Raw genomic sequence first — 16,171 nt, 5'->3', positions numbered from 1 at the left:
ACGTGAGCCTACCCTAAATTGTAGCTGTTGATGGCTGTTGACGTAACAGCTTGCCAATATTAAGAGTGAGAAGTGATACCACTAGCCGGATGTTTTGCTAGCGCAGTTTTTCATCAAATTAGTAAATTTATCAGCTTATCACAGGGTCTAATGAGCACTGGAGCAAATGCAAGGCCACGTGGCTGGAAGTAAAGGAGGTTGTAGCTTCACAAAGCTTAAGTCAGAATATGAACCAAGAAGATTGAGACTTTTCTAATCACAGTTCTGAAGGGTAGATAAACAGAAATACTGCAAGGCAAAGTATGCAAAACTGGAGCAGCACGCATAGTGGCCTCTTCTGACACAGTCTCATCCACTGTTGTTATTTGGATTGGCTGCACTTAGACAGATAACATAGCGTATTACATGTATTACCAAGGTAGCCCAGAAAGTGCATAATATCAGGAAGTACAAGATTATAAAATCTTGTGAAGTCCACACTAATTTTTTTTTTTTAATGGGAAAAAAAAAAATCAGCTGTATTTGAGAAAGCGATGGCCACAATTTAAAATCATGCTGGTCAAAATAGGTATAAATGTAAAGTTAGAGGCTCTCTAACTTGTTGATGCATTAACTTTTGGAAGAACAAGCTAAGCCAAGATGAAGCAAATAATGCAATTATGCTATTAAACTTTTTGCCCCTCAGCACTATGTTTGACATTCTAAGGACCCTACACCAATCATCCTTCTGGTAACATTTGCTAATTGAGAGCTGGATACCAGGGCTGGTGCTATTATTATTCTGCTACTATTCTACTCCTCTTAAATTGCTTTGTCAGACTTCCGTCACTTGAGACAAGTTCCATTATAAGAGACATTAGGTGTATTTAGGTATTTGCCAGATAATAGAGTAAGGTTCTTAGGCATCAATTTGTACAGATTAGTCTAATCTGTTGCTGCTGGAAACCTTGTAAAGTAGACAATAGTTTCAAATTACATGCAATAAGGTTAAGCTATGGGCAATATATGTTTTGAGGTGAGAAGAAAAACAAAATAGAAGTCATGCATTCCCAATATTGTCTTTACCTTTACCAGATCAGGTAGGTATTCGAATTGAGATTCCAGTTTCTCTAAAAACTGTTTCTAATAGATTTGGCTCCATTTAAATTGCTTTTTTTGTGAATCTTCTCTTAAGTATTTTTGAATGTAGGATACAACAGAAGTTCAGTTAGTTATTTCCTGAATCCAACAAAGCACGAATAATTATCATCTCAATATTGGATAAAAGTTTGTTATTTTCACACTCAACAGGATTTCCAGAAGCAAAGTCAAACAATTCAAGATTTTAGGGATTCTATAAAAATTAAGGCAATGAGCCCATGAAGTTAAAGACACAAGATGGCAAATACCTGTAGTGTGGTTCTAGAATAATGCAGCTTTTCAGTAATATTTTTCAGAAAATACAGAAATTATTTTTATTTAAACTCTTATATTTCAACCTATCATCCAAAATATCAACTAAGGACTGAAGTCAGATCATCATTAAGCTTTTTCTAATATCAGACTACATAAAATTAAGTTTTTTCTATCACCCCTTTTCTCAAACTTACCTTTCATTCTATAGAACAGCAGATATCATGGACACAAGCATCAAGAAAGGAAGAGCAATACTTGGTTTGTTCATGATTAACAGGTACACTGTTATCTTGTGAAATCCTAAACTAACTGCATTTCACAATACCTTGCAAACATTCAGCAAAGCTACATTAAATCATCCATTACAACAAGTGAAATGTGTTCCTTCTAGGAACATCTCTATATAACTGGAGGAAAAGCAGAGCATGCTAGAAGAAATATAGGAATCAAAAACTGTCTGGAAGCAGTAAAGACAGGTCTTTAAAATTTTAAAACCTACCTCTTCTAGACACTATTCTACATTGAAAGTAATATGCCAGGAAAAAATGGTCTGTTGTCATTTTATTGTTATTAAATGAGAAAGTGCAAGTGAAGCACAATCTACCTGTATTTGCACTACTAAAACACTGTAAGAATCTATGGATTTTTTTCCCCTTTTTTGATATGTACATTTAGCCTATATTAGCAATGATAGGCTGATTTCTATGTCCTTGGTGTCCTAACTGACTTCATAGAAGCTGAGTGTCAGACTGTGAATGAGCCTGCTGGCAAAGGTATGTAGACTGAAGACTTTGGCTCAAATTCTTCCTCCAGTGAATATTCAAGTACTCTGTATAAAGCAAAACTGTTTCCACAAGAAATCTGGAAACCAACATCATAGCTCAGTGGCTAGGCGTTCATAGCATCACAGAATGGTTTGGGTTGGAAGGGACCACAAAGACCATCTAGTTCCAACTCACCTGCCATGGGCAGGGGCACCCTCCACTAGACCAGGTTGCCCAAAGTCCCATCCAACCTGGCCTTGAACGCTTCCAGGGATGGGGCCTCCACAACTTCTCTGGGCAACCTGTGCCAGTGCCTCACCATCCTCACAGTGAAGAATTTCTCCCTAATTTCTAATCTAAATCTGCCCTCCTTCAGCTTAAGGCCATTCCCCCTTATCCTATCACTCCCTGCCCTTGTAAACAGTCCCTCTCCAGCTTTCCTGTAGCCCCTTTAGGTACTGGAAGGCTGCTCTAAGGCCTCCCTGGACCCTTCTCTTCTTCAGCCTGAACAACCCCAACTCTCTCAGCCTGTAGTTAGTCTGAGATCTATACCCTGAATTAGATAAAAACAATTTGAATGTCATAAGCACTCACATAACTTCTCCCTAGTTTTCAGAATTTTTCCCTATGTTATTTTTTTAAAAATCAGATAAAATTATTCAGTTCAGTTTTTTTGACTACTGTAAATATAGTTTTGGTTCAAAGTAAAACTTATTCTTCAAGTCAGTCAAGTTGGAAAACCCAATTAACAACGCTTTATGTCTAAATTCTTTGGGATTTACTGGTTATTTCAGATTTACAGATTGAAATATCTTTAAAGTCAGTGCTTCTGCTGAACCATCAGCCTAACACAAAATGATTTTTTGTATATACAGCTGGGCCCATGTAGAATCTATCTGTAGTAAGAAACACAGGCTGAAGTCGCGTTGAAGAACACCAGCACTTCAAGCAAGTGCTTAAATCTCTGCTGAACAAGGAACAGTGTAAACCTATGCTTACAATGTTTTCCTACCTCATGGCCATGAAAAGTTGTTTGTGGTTTGTATTTTTGTATAAGGCTCTCCTTATGCCTACTGACAATATCAAATATGAGTATAATTAATTTCATGAACTGTTTGATAAAAATGAATTCAACACCCTAAAATTAATCACAATGATCTGAATATCTAGTCTGTTCTCAACTGATTTGATCATGTGAAATGCTGCATTCTGTCATTAAAAAATAATAGGGCAACTTCCATAACTGGAACGCTTATACTGACAAGAGAGGAGATATCCAAGTTAAAGTATCAAATAGGCAAAGATCCTAAATTAAGATATGATATAAAAAATTATAATTTTCAGCTGCTTTTAACCAAGCAATTGTTCAAACTGAACAGTCAGTTGAATACTAGCCCTTCCATTTGAAATACCTTTTTCTAAAAATTATGTTCTTTATGAATAACTATCATACTCTCTATAAATAACCTATTTAAACTCAAATGTAATGCACAATCTGTTCCAGGTAGCAAAATCTATTTTGCATATTGTGTATCTGAGACTTTTAACAGACTTTTCTTAAAACCATGAAGCTTTGTTAAGTCTTCTTCAGTTAAGCTGCAGTTATTCATACTAGCTGAAAATCTTGTGCAACCTAGGGATTGGATTTTTTTCAACTGCAAAATTAATTAGACTTTCCTGAAAATACTTATTAAAATATATAGGAAAAGTTAACTTTTTCCACAAAAAGTAAATTATAATAATACTTCAAGTATTTACAGTTTATTTGAATGAAAATTATGATAAACTTTCAAATCTGGGGATAAAATCGTAATTAATATATCATCATTACTTAATACAACTTATGAAAATTCCAGTAATTCTTCATGTTCTGTTGTAGTACCATAACACCAAACCATCCTTCTGTCTACTCTAGCAGGCTGGAGGTGAAAGTATTTTTCACCATTAGAAACTGAGATTCTCGGTGTGATCTTTTCAGCTTTGCACGACGGTTCTGGAACCAGATCTAAAATTGAAAGAAAAGGCATGCTTTTCAGAAATACAGCACTATACAGCCATATAAGTTTTGAAACTTAAAAATATTCACACAACTTTACAGTATTTTGTAAAATGACAGTAGTTTGGAAGTTCAATACAAATTTAAAATCTGCACATGATGGCATGTAGCTACCTGCAATAATTTTAACATCACAGATTAAGAAAATAATACCCCCAGCTTAACTGGAAAGTGAGGACCAGCTTCACTGTAATTAATATAAAAAAAATATTAACTTCAGTGACACTGAATCAGACCCTGGAAGATCCTGAACATCTTGGAATTCACACACAAGTCTTAAGGTGTTATTCCTTCAGCTGCTTTATTAATCACAGCATAAAGCTTCTGATCAACCCCAATATAATATTTGCATCAAAAGCTTAATAAACATCAAGGTGAGACCCAAATTCTAATATTTATGGTATGCTTCTTATCACATTGGACTACCTGGAAATCAGTAATTAAAATCCCTGAGTAGATTTTGCTTTTGGCTAGATGAAAACATAGGCTCAAACATCGATTTAACACATATATGCTCTACTGACAGCCTCACAAAATACTTAGACATTCATACAAATTATTTCAGTATTTGTTTCAAATTTGTTTTTCAAATATGGTGACAAGCATAATATAGACATGATTTTAAAACAAGTAAGCAAATTATCAAGTTCTGCACATGATAACTAGAGATTAACAGAGCAGATATCATGGAAATATTATAGTGATGAATACCTCATCAATGCTATGGAAGAAGGTTTAAGATTTCAGAAGAAATTCAATGGCATTTCACAAATCATTGAAGGCATACCACATGTATAAACGTACATTGTTTTAAATTGAGATTATCAGAATTATTGCTACTGCTGTGAAACTACTTATTTATATAACCAGCAAGTACATATAGATGGAATTACAGAAAAGTTCAAATAAATTTTTAGTTACCTGGATCCTGTCTTCATCTAAATCTAATTTGTGAGCTAGCTCTTCTCTAATATCAATGCCAGGGTAGGAGTTCATTTTAAAAACATTTTCCAAGACTTCAATCTGAGGAGATTAAAACACACTTGTTGAATAGTTATCACTACCTTCATAGCAGTAATAAAGAAAATAAATACAAAAAACAGTTTAGTTTGTTGAACAGGAGATTTCCAAGCAGTGTTTGCACAATTCTGATTCCATGCATAAACACAGGTCTGCTGAAATTAGCAACATTACTATTAATTTACACTAGTACCTGATTACATTTCTTTCTCCAGAGGTACATCATACTGAATTAGTCGGCCGTTCTAGGCTTCTACCAACGTTTTACAAAACTACATTGTTACTCATTTATTAAATACCAAGAAAATCCCTACCTGGTTTCTAGTGAATGCAGTTCTGGGTCTTCTACCCCTGTACCAGCTCAATTCTCGTTTGAAAGATAGCCTTTCAGTAACTGAAAAATATTTGTCACATTTCAAAACTTTTTCCTCTTGCACTGGAGTACTGTTAGCATGAAATAATGGATTTTCATAGCTAACAACAGGGATTTGCAGATGAGGATTACTGTCATCACCTAAAACTAGAAAAAGCAAGCAAATGAGAGCTTCAATTTACTGGTTTTCAGTAGAAATATGAAAATATATACTTTTTAAAGGAGTAAAAGCTCGAGAGGTTACAGAATAGACTGCTGACTTACCCAAGTTGGTGCATGCATCCATCCACGGTCTGTGAGGTTTCACAGCTGGAATGCCATCTTTTTTCTGCTCCAGTCCCAAAATACTTTCAATGGAAAATGAGCACTGTGTGGTTTTATTTTCTATAAACCCAGACACTTTCCGAAGATTCTTAGATGCTGATGTATTAGCAGCACATAGCGATGTACTTGCCATGCTTTCACCTTCAGCCAGCATAGCACATATACTGTACTTGCATTTCTCCACAAGTCCTCCTTATAGCTACGTTGACAAGGGGGTTGGATTTGCAACGTCATTAATTAAAATCTTTTATTAGAAAGTTTTAGCATGTCAATGAAAACTCTCCCACCAAGAGGCACGAGGAGTTAATTGTTTATTTGTTTGCAAGTAATTAGCAACTAATGGTGACACTAGGGGGGCCACCAAGAGGGACAAAAAGTGTTATCTCTCCTAACCAGAACATCGACTTAACTTTCTCAAAAGAAGCTGTGCACAAATATAGTACTTCTCTTTTATTTGAAATCATTAATGTATAAAATCAGTTTTTTTAAAAACTTTATACTCTAATGGACTCCACTTACCTAAACATAGCAGCGTGATAGGAAACCAGTCAAGTAATAAGTAATCTCATTTAAGTGAATTTCCTTCCAAGGAAATTTAAAAAATAATCTCTTAATGCTATTAGGGTAATCCCGATGAAAATGCCTCTGTTTTTTCATATGCATATGTAATGGTGAACGTGGTCAATAAAACAACAATAGCTTTTGGCATAAGGCACTGTGCAGTGGGTTGGCAGTGTTGTCAAAGCTCAGTGTAATTGCCTTCCAAGTGCCTGGATTAGTTAACAGGAACAGTTGCACCAACTATTTTAAATAATTCATGCATTCATTTTTCTTATTAAAATAACTTTGTTGCAGCTTTTTTGAAACATACCATATGGGAAACTTCCTGATCATTCTTTACAACATAAAACCAAAACTTAAAGTAATAGAAGCAGTACACTCAAAGTTAATGGTTTAAAAACTTATTTTACTGCTTGATATTCTTCCCTTCTTGTAGGTTTATAACCAATAGAAATTTATTTAAATCCTACAGAGCAAACAATATGACCAAAAATTATGAGTAATGGGGAGAAAGGAGGTAAAGATTTTGTAAAGAAGTTCAAAGCTTGAAAACAGAATTCTAATTTCATGCATTATAAAGAAAGTATTGACTATAACTTTTTATATTCAAGGTCATCTGTCAGCCACACAGCAGTTTACATGTCACATGTTCAAAACTAGGTTCAGGATAACCTCTCTACAGAGATTCCTCCTTTTCTTATTTTAGACAAAGATTTATGTGATAACATGAAAAAATGAAAACAATATTTTAATTTCAGGATGCAAAAGTTACCCCTCTTAAATAAAACTTTTAATTTGGAGCACATGAGCATGTAGGACTGTGTGCTTTTAGAGGAAAAAATCTAGCCCTCTATTTTTTCTTGTTTTACCATTTTCTCAGAGTAGTTTATTCTGTGAAATCAGTCACATTCACATGGCTAACAACTAATGTTAAGAAAATAAACAGTATCTCCACTTTGATTTTCTGTACATTTGTAAACAATCTGAGACTAATCTTTAGGAATAGACAGAAGCAGGAAAATTGCTAAGGAAATGGCATAGACTAGAATTGACAATACTGTGCTGAGGGAGATTCTACAGAGAAAAATACAATCTATATGTGGCTTTATATCAGAAAGACGTTCAGCTGAAAAATGTTGACTTACTGGACTGTGTTGTGCAATCAGATTGTTGTCAAACCAAACTACCAGAAAAGAGTGACAATCCAAGAAGTGATCTTACTAAGGACATATCAGCACGTATCAATGGATCTTGAAGTGGCATCAGTATAACTGCAATGACCACTTGCAAGATAAGCTCCAACCATCGTTTAACAGCCTCGCAACCACAAAGCGTAGACATAAAAAAGTCCTAAAGATCTATGCAGGAAACCACTGCTTGCTGGAATATTTGGTGAACTAGAGGTCAGTGGGAAGCAGTGTTAAGCAAGAGCTTTATAGCCCTTCATGTTTCAGTACAGCTGTTGCCTCAGGACTCCTTTTCTTGACTGCAGGCAGTTATTTTGAGTATTCAGACTGCACACCAGGTCCAGAGGTTACTAAAGAGATAATGCAAAGCCTCTTATATAGCAATGATTGGTAGATCAGTTTTCTGCCTGTACAATCTCTACACAGAACACCAGTTTAAAAAAAATAATAATCCCACAAAACACATTAAGTCAAGAAGAAAATACAACTCCTTCTGCACTGAACTTGAGCTGCTTACCAATTTCTCTTTCCCAAAGAGGTGAAAAGCATGATCACTGATAGACAGCCTCTTGAATCCAGAAACTAATATGGACTTTAATAGTACAAAAAACCCTCTTAAGGATTATAATATAAATAGCTAGTTTCCAAATACAGCCCACTATTTTTTTTTAAAGAACTTAAAAATACCAACACAAGCACTGAGACAAAACACATTTCAGAAAATATTTCTCCTGGATGAATATGAATGAAATTAACCTGAGCCACACAGCTGAGACTCAGATTACTACATACTTCAAGTCCCTATGTGGTAAATACCTTCATAGGTGTTCTCTTCAGGAAGTTATCAAGAACTATCAATAAAGACAGGTGGTGGTAAGAGAGATGTGTACAAGAGGCACATAACTTCCCAAAGCTAACCATTATGTTAACCAAGTAATTATGACTTATTTTTGGTCTCTCTGAGATTGGGGAAGATGGAAATATAACTTCTTCAGTGTAGTCTGCTTTTAACTCCTAGTTAGAAACACTCATTCTTTCAGAGTTTTTTAATGACTTTTCAGGGAAAAGAGATCTTGGTAACTCTCAATAAGAATTTTCATAAAATAGGCCAAACCCGGTTAACTTATTTGTGAGGCACAAGTCAGAAGCTCACCAGATACTGCCATCTGGTGTTGAGGCTTGCCCAGCTCTTAAGCTTGTTCAGCAATGTTATCTGAGTTAGAAACTGTGTTATTATTAAGATAATCATATTACATTCATTTGCTCAATGTTGAATTGAATCAGACCTGGAGACTGCAATGCAGTCACTGAAACATATCAACACTCTTATTTTTAAACAGAGTTCATGGCTGCAACTGCATACAGGAGCAGAAGTACTGATTCAGAAGTTTACAGTAGATGCTCACACTATGCTCTTTAATTTCAGAGAAACTGACTGAAATTGAAACACTACAAATTGAAGAGACCTTTATAATGCTAATGCAGCTCCACATAAAAAATTCACAAGAAGAGATAAATTATTCTAAAGATAAGTCTGCAGTATACCAAAATTCCATTGTATCTATCGCTGGATGTGTTCAAGGTTAGGTTGGATGGGGCTTCCATAAGAAATGAGGATCAAAATGTGTTTTCCACAGGGCAGAAAAAGTTTTAGATCCAAGAATACCTGGTAGTAAAGAAGTAGATTAACTTTCTAGGAATTCCCACTGAAAGTATAAATGGACCTTGAGTCTTCACTCAAAAACTATATTTCATTATTTTGGTCCATTAGAAATTATCAATATTTCCCTTGCAACCCATATGAAATTACCTATAGAGTTTTAGCTAAACACCACTGTAGGGACAATTAGGATTTTCAACTTAATGTTTGTTGTGTTGCTCTAAGTAATCAATAATAGGAGAAATCACTGCTCCTTGGATATGCAAATCCAATCCTCTTACAGCATCAATACTTGATGAGGCAGCAAACTAATCTCCCTTTCAGATTTTGCACCACTTTTTTTTGCCCAGGGACAGTAGAGTTCATCTGTTTCACAGATGAAGCTCTTGTTCTTCAGAGATTTGAAGCCCCTAAGGACTCTGTTAATACCAGCTGAAGAGTTCTTGGTGGGTTTGGTCTAAAACCCCAATGCCTACTGTTGCTACCTTTTGCCATTGTCACCCACTGCTACTCCACTGCCAGGTCACCTTTCACAATAGCCTGTACAATGTTTTCAACTTTTTAAAAAGGTTTAAAAGGTGTATACATAATCTTTCTTGATTACTTATCACACTCAAAACACCTGCCTTTCATTTCACCTCTCCCACAGCTTCTTTACCCAACTACACCAGTATTTCACCATCTCAAATATTTGAAAGGAAGCTACATGCAGCAGAATATGTTTTGAATGTGAGTAACAAAGATTATATTCAAAGCCAACTTCAAAACTCAAAAGGTTTTTTTAGGCAAGAATACCTCAAAACTGTTAACACAAATTTTCGCACAACACGACTAAAAGCAGTTAGCTATTTCTTGGCTGAAGTAAAATCTATTTTGACGCAGGGAGATGAAGTGAACCCAGATAAATTCAAGGTGAATCCAAGGGTGGCACTAGGAAAAGTCTGAGAAACAATATGTTAAACAGTGTGTAACGTGCAAATAAAGCCTACCTTATCCAGACAGCTACTTTCACCTTCCAGCAGAGGCAAAATGTTCTCTCCATTAGAGGATGCATCTGGAATCCTCTGAAGACCTGTTGGCTGCTCTTCTCCCTGTTTACATAGTGGCAGTATTAGTTTCGAACATTTTTAAGGCCTTTTAGGAAATATTTTGCAGAAAGAAAAAAACAAACAAAACCAACCCACAAATCCAAAAACCCAAACAAAAAAACCCAAAACGCATACTAACAAAAAGCCTACAATGCTGAAAAAAGTGTAACACTAAAACCAAGGTTGTTAGATAGAGGTTTCAGAGAGATTCTTCAATTCATTACTATCAAATCACATCTATTGCTGTCAAATTTGTATCTCAAAACTTTTGGATGCCTTGTAACATTTGTAAAGAATGTACACAAAAGGTAAGAACCAGACTAGTAATACCTTAGAGAATGTTTCAACATAAGGGATCTGTTTAAAAAGCTAATTGCTGATTCAAAGAAGCCCTGGTATACTACAAAATTATTAGAGAAGCCCCCTCTTGCTACTAAAGCAAACTGAATCATTAAACTGAATCGCTAAGATCAACAGAAACAAGACACATTTTTCTGCTACATGCCAGCTGAGGTATCAAAGCATGCTTCTACATATTAAAGATATGTTTGCTAGTGGGTTTTTTTTTCTTCTACAAAACATTTCATTCTCAAAGAGCTGTTTGTATTCATAACAGCTCAAGAAAGGGTTTTTTCCCTCTGCCACTTACAGCTGTAAATATACAACGCTAACCAAAACCAATTCCATTTAAAGTTACTACCTTCCTGAATTCTGCTAGGGAAATGGATGTTATAGCACAAGACAGAGAGCATTTCTTACAGAAGACCGCTGTAAAACTTAGCCACAAGTTAACTGATTGCAAAACCAGAAAGCTACGCACATATATATAGGTCATGAATCAATGCTAGTGCTCTGGCACATAGTAATTGCAGATATAAGACATAATCTTTAAAATCTATTGTAAAATAACTCTGTAGTATCACCCTCATGTGACAGGGAAAGAGAGAAGTGGTGTGACTTGTTTCAGTCAGGTGAGTCACCAGCTAAGTTGCAACTTTGAAATTTCCTTACCACTCCCTACAAAAACCCCAAAATGAACACCCCACGCACCCCTCAAAAATCTTTAGTGATTTCTAATTTAATACCAGCCTTCTCCTTTATCTGCTTTTAAAGGTAAAACATGATCTGATACAACACAAATAAAGGTCTTCATAGCAAGACTGCACAATAGTTAATCATTTGCTCTGCTAGATGACTGTGTACTTTTTAACCTGGTTTTATACCAAGTACACCTAGCCACAAAAAGGCAAAACCAGCAAGGGAACAGCCTCTTTTTTTTTAAGCTGTAATAATAAATGTATCTAAAAAAGTGACCATTCATCTATTAAAATGCAGAAATGAAATATCAAGTAATTTCAGAGTTAAACCAGTTTGCAAATTCAAATATGCTGTACAGTTTGGTTTTCCTTTGGTTAATTTTAAGAGCAAGATTTTTATGCAGCCTCGTTTGACACACAGTGTATTTTAACGTTTTTAAACAAATGGAAATGTAGACAGATATTCTTGATTAGCTGCTTGTACATACTCAACGACTCTTAAGAGGCCTACTCTTTAAAATATGAATTATTTAAGCTGCAGAAATAATTGCCAGTACAATAACTTTGGTCAAAACATACTAATCACACGTTCAAGAATATGTTTTTTTTTTTTTTAAACAGTGCACAATGACCTGGTTCAATTTCAGCAAGGCCTCACCGTAGATGTCAGCATTTAAAATTGGCCACCAACCTATAGCACCAAACCTATCCAGTCTAAGGAAGTAGGAGGTCCATTAGGACCCATTATACTCCTGCTTCTGAAGGGAAAAATTGTGGTCAGCAATGTTTTTGTCTCTTTAAGACACAAGCAGGAACACCAGGTCCTCAGCTGAAGCTATCACTTGGTTACAAAAAAATACTAGGTAGCTAGCGGTAGAAACACTCTCTCGATAAAAGCCCCGGTGGATGGTGGAGAAAGACATGACAGGGATAAAAGAAGACTTCTCAAAAGGGATACTCCAGGTAACATCAAAAGATGCTTCCCTCATGACAGTGACACAACAGCCTTAGTCTCACTACCGTTTTGTCCCCAAGATAACTCTGTATCCGTTCTGTTTAGACAGTAACAGCCAGAACAAACAGGGCCAAGAGGACGTGCTGATTTGTAACACAGAGCACGTAACAGCAAACGCAAAAAGAAAAATAAGTTTTTCTTGTTTTTTCCCAGCAACTTCGCTCGACAACCATAACCTGTCCGCAGCAGCGCTGGACAGGCACCTCAGGGAAGAAACGTCCCTCTCTGTCTCCGCTCCTCACTCACCTCCCCGAACTGGGGGCGGCCCGACGCAGCGGGTGACGACGAGACGCTCTCCCGAGAAGCGGGAGCTATCTGACCGCCAAAAGGTCCCTCTTCTCCGTTTCTCATTTTACTGACAGGGAGAGGGATGGCACGGCTGACTCGGAGGAACGCACTTCTCCCTCCCCGCCCGTCCCCCGTCCCCCCCCCCCCCCGAGGAGCAGCGCACGGCAGCGGGGCACGAAGGACACCGAGCCACAGCGCGCGCCTCTCCCGCCAAGGCGAGGGGCCGGACCACAGCCGCGCGCCCACGCAGAGGCGCAACGCACCTCACGGCGCCAACAGCCCCACGCGCGCGTCTAGACAAACAGATGGACCCGCTCACCAATAACAAGCTGGGCAAGCTGGGTGGAAGAACCAATAGCAAGGCCAAGCGGGCAGCAGGGAGGGCGGGACATCCGGCGCGAAGCGGGGCGGGGGTGTCTGTGTTGTGACTGGAGGGAGGGGGGGTGCAGTCAGCTGGGCGCGCTGTGGGGTGCGGGAGCTGCAGCGGCGCAGAGTCGACCCCGGCGGCCGCCATGCCCGGCATCGACAAGCTCCCCATCGAGGAGACGCTGGAAGACAGCCCCCAGGTAAGAGAGGCGAGACGCAGCCCGGTGTGTGGGGGCCAGATCGGGCCCGACCCGTGGGCGCCGGGCCTAGCGCTGCTCCCCTCTCGCTCCCTGCCCCCGTATTCCCTCGGGGAGACGTTGGAGAGGCTCGGCGGCGGCCGGGAGGGAGGGCTGCGTGCATGGCCAGGTGCCTTTTTATCCTCCTCGCCCCGGCGGCGTGGCAGGGGCTCGGGGCCAGCAGTCACGGCTCTCGGGCTGTCAACTTCGGCAGTGCCCCCTGCGAGGTGTGGCCCCGGTCTCCGCGGCGCCTTCGTCCCGCTTGCATCACCGCGTCTTCTCGGGTGTCCCGCGGGCTGGCGAGCTGTTTGTAAAGCAGCGAGCTCGGTCACGATTTTCCAGAGGCACTGTGCTTCAGCATCGGGCGTCAGGGTAGCAGCTTGCATTGACTCCCTTACTTCCCCACCCCTGCATTTACTTTCATGACTTATTTTGGAGACCTCGTGTTGACAAAACCCGTCTTCACTTCCCAAGGCGATTTTTCTTATCTTTGTCTTTTACTAAAACCGCGTTAAGGTTTAATAGATACGTATGAAAAGCAGTTATTAGATGAGGTTATCGTGGCTGTTAATGCTTGAGTAGGTGGGAAGCGCGTGGTGCGGAGAGGCCTTTAATTGCTCTGATATCTGCACTTCCATTTCTGCTGCTCGACCTTTGTCGGTGATGCCATATATTGCATTGGCATTTCTTTCATTCTACTATTAAGTAGGAAATGCTTTATTCAATTGCACTGGTTTCTCTTGCTGGCAGCGACAACAGCAAGTACTTCTTACCGCTCTTCCTAGATGTGAAAAAAAAAAGTTTACAATCTATTTTCTTTTATTGCAGCCTTTTGAATTAAGATCCTTGCTTTGCTGCATTGCTTACGTAGATAAGCAAGACTTCGTATATTGTAATAGCATATACATTGGTAGTTTTGATTCCTCAACCAGAGGAAGAGAAACTTTCACTTGCTTAATAGTGAATTTTAAGCCCTAAAATGACAACCATTTTAACAAATCTCCATCAAGTGGAAGGACAACTTAGAAAAGGCAACAGAAGGCAGCCATGCAGAAAGCGTATCGTTGCTTTCTAAAGGACAGTGCCCAGTATAGCTCAAATACTAGATGTTAGATGAGATCTAGCCTGGTCTCTGGCCCAGAAACTAAACCTGATGTACTCTCGTGAAGAGGAATTTTTTTTTTAAAGTGTTATAATAATAGTAATTTCACAAAATTATCTCTTGAAGGTCTGTTCTCAGTATACGGAAGTCAGAATTATTCATATTTATAGGAAATGTTAAATGTAAGATAAACTTAGGATCCCTAAAAAGTGAGATGTAGAATTTGTTGTTCTTTTTTTTTTTTTTTTCCAAGCACTGGAATGTCATTTGGGAAGCATGCAAAAAAGTTACATATTGGACATAATTATAAATTCTAGAATCTTTCATTTGAGTTTATTTGTGATACAGTCTAGCAAAGCCTAACTCAGCCCAATGAGTTCGATGTGCTTAAACTATTAGATTTGCTGATATCTTATTCTATTTTAGGTACAAAATTTTACATATTTCAGTCAGCCAAATATTTCAGGTTAATTTGGCTAACCACCTCTTAGAAGAACATAACTACGACTTTATAGTCTTCTATTACCTTAGTTCGTTTCTGTTATTTTGAAACCACTGCAAGGAAAGTGGCAACAAATGTTGCTTGAAGAAAGAAGAAACCTTCTTATGACTTTCCGATTGATGTGTTCATGCTGTAATATTGAAAAAAAAGATCATCAGCCTAGGTCATTGTTTAGTGCTGAACTGTGGACTGGAGTTTTGCACCTTTAGACATGTTTCAGACACCAACTTTAGGTATATAAATATCATATCAAACTTATTCTGCATCTGAGGGAAGGAAAAGCTTTTCTAAAATGGCAAAACCCATTCATTTCCTGTCGTCGCAGAATAAAAATCTATCCACTGTGTTTTTAGACGTAAACCAAATGCCACTTTACATTGTCTTTTGCTATGCAAAACAGTGCAATTTAAATATTAACTTAGGACATATATTACACACATAGTGTTTATATATGTATTTAGAGAGAGTTTCTGCTCAGACTTATTTGCATTCCTGAAGCATTGCACAATAAAAAAGCCAAGAGACTTGATGTCAGTTACACTAGCATACATATGATGGCATAGAATGCTTAACAATTCACCGGCTTCTAACATGGTTTCTTTGTGCAGCTTATCACTGGTAGTTTCTAGTTTACCTGCTCTGGAATGAAAGCATCTTAAAGAACATGGAAAATGATGCAGTTTTACCAGAAGCATGAGTAAACAATTCCTCTAATTTTTTTCTAAACAATAGTCTGCCATAACTTGTTTACAGTTTCAGGTTATTATTACAGAATATGCTTTTATTCTACAGTGTTCAGTTTTAAAGAGTAAGCATAATCCAGAAACCTTACATGATATTCCTTTAAAATTACAAGCTCAGGTTTAGTTATGTTCAGGTTTAAAGGTCATGAGTATATAATTCAGTGGTTATGGTACTATGTAATTTTTTATTTTGCATTCTTTCATGTATGTCTCCTTTAATGGGAGAGTCACAGCTATTAGGATGACACAACATGTTGCCACACCTGGCAAACATTGAGTTCTGCTCCATCTCTTTCCTCCTCCACCCCCCTTTTCCACTTGTTTTCTAAGCTAGAACCACCATTAAAGTGATTTATTGTGTTGATGATGATGTTTGATTATATTTTTTTATTCAAGTATCTTGTAGGCATTATATAGGTATGATCATATTTGTAAAACAAAACCAGGTATCCAA

At 37.8% G+C, this 16,171-nt stretch overlaps 3 protein-coding genes across 8 annotated transcripts in view; 1 reads left to right on the top strand and 2 right to left on the bottom strand.

The window, feature by feature from the left end:
* IL17RD (interleukin 17 receptor D) overlaps positions 1–1,611 on the bottom strand; it is a 64,239-nt gene extending 62,628 nt beyond the window's left edge. Inside the window, exon 1 of the mRNA XM_054838759.1 lies at positions 1,590–1,611. The gene's annotated coding sequence lies outside the window, so the exon portion shown is untranslated. The remainder of the gene's footprint in view (positions 1–1,589) is intronic.
* Positions 1,612–3,750: 2,139 nt separating this feature from the next.
* HESX1 (HESX homeobox 1) lies at positions 3,751–13,067 on the bottom strand. 6 transcript variants are annotated; one of them, XM_054838859.1, is made up of 6 exons: positions 13,032–13,067; positions 10,330–10,431; positions 5,873–8,030; positions 5,550–5,755; positions 5,137–5,238; positions 3,751–4,164 (listed from the first exon to the last, which is right to left on the bottom strand). In XM_054838859.1, the coding sequence occupies exons 3-6, from the start codon at positions 6,084–6,086 to the stop codon at positions 4,066–4,068; spliced, it is 621 nt and encodes a 206-aa protein (XP_054694834.1). In that variant the 5' UTR covers positions 6,087–8,030; positions 10,330–10,431; positions 13,032–13,067; the 3' UTR covers positions 3,751–4,065. The 6 variants fall into 6 exon arrangements, with proteins under 6 accessions (XP_054694834.1, XP_054694830.1, XP_054694832.1 ...); XM_054838855.1 differs by adding an exon at positions 12,727–12,835 and having other exon boundaries at positions 5,873–10,431; positions 13,032–13,054; XM_054838857.1 differs by lacking the exon at positions 13,032–13,067 and adding an exon at positions 12,727–12,888.
* A 131-nt stretch (positions 13,068–13,198) lies between these two features.
* The window catches only part of APPL1 (adaptor protein, phosphotyrosine interacting with PH domain and leucine zipper 1), a 31,594-nt gene continuing 28,621 nt past the window's right edge, over positions 13,199–16,171 (top strand). Inside the window, exon 1 of the mRNA XM_054837968.1 lies at positions 13,199–13,334. Coding sequence (XP_054693943.1) covers positions 13,281–13,334 — 54 coding nt within the window. The 5' untranslated portion in view covers positions 13,199–13,280. The remainder of the gene's footprint in view (positions 13,335–16,171) is intronic.

This window comes from Grus americana, chromosome 11 (assembly GCF_028858705.1).
Source record: "Grus americana isolate bGruAme1 chromosome 11, bGruAme1.mat, whole genome shotgun sequence".
NCBI lineage: Eukaryota > Metazoa > Chordata > Aves > Gruiformes > Gruidae > Grus > Grus americana.
Note: the sequence above shows the minus strand (reverse complement) of the source record. Positions and strands in the feature narration are given on the sequence as shown.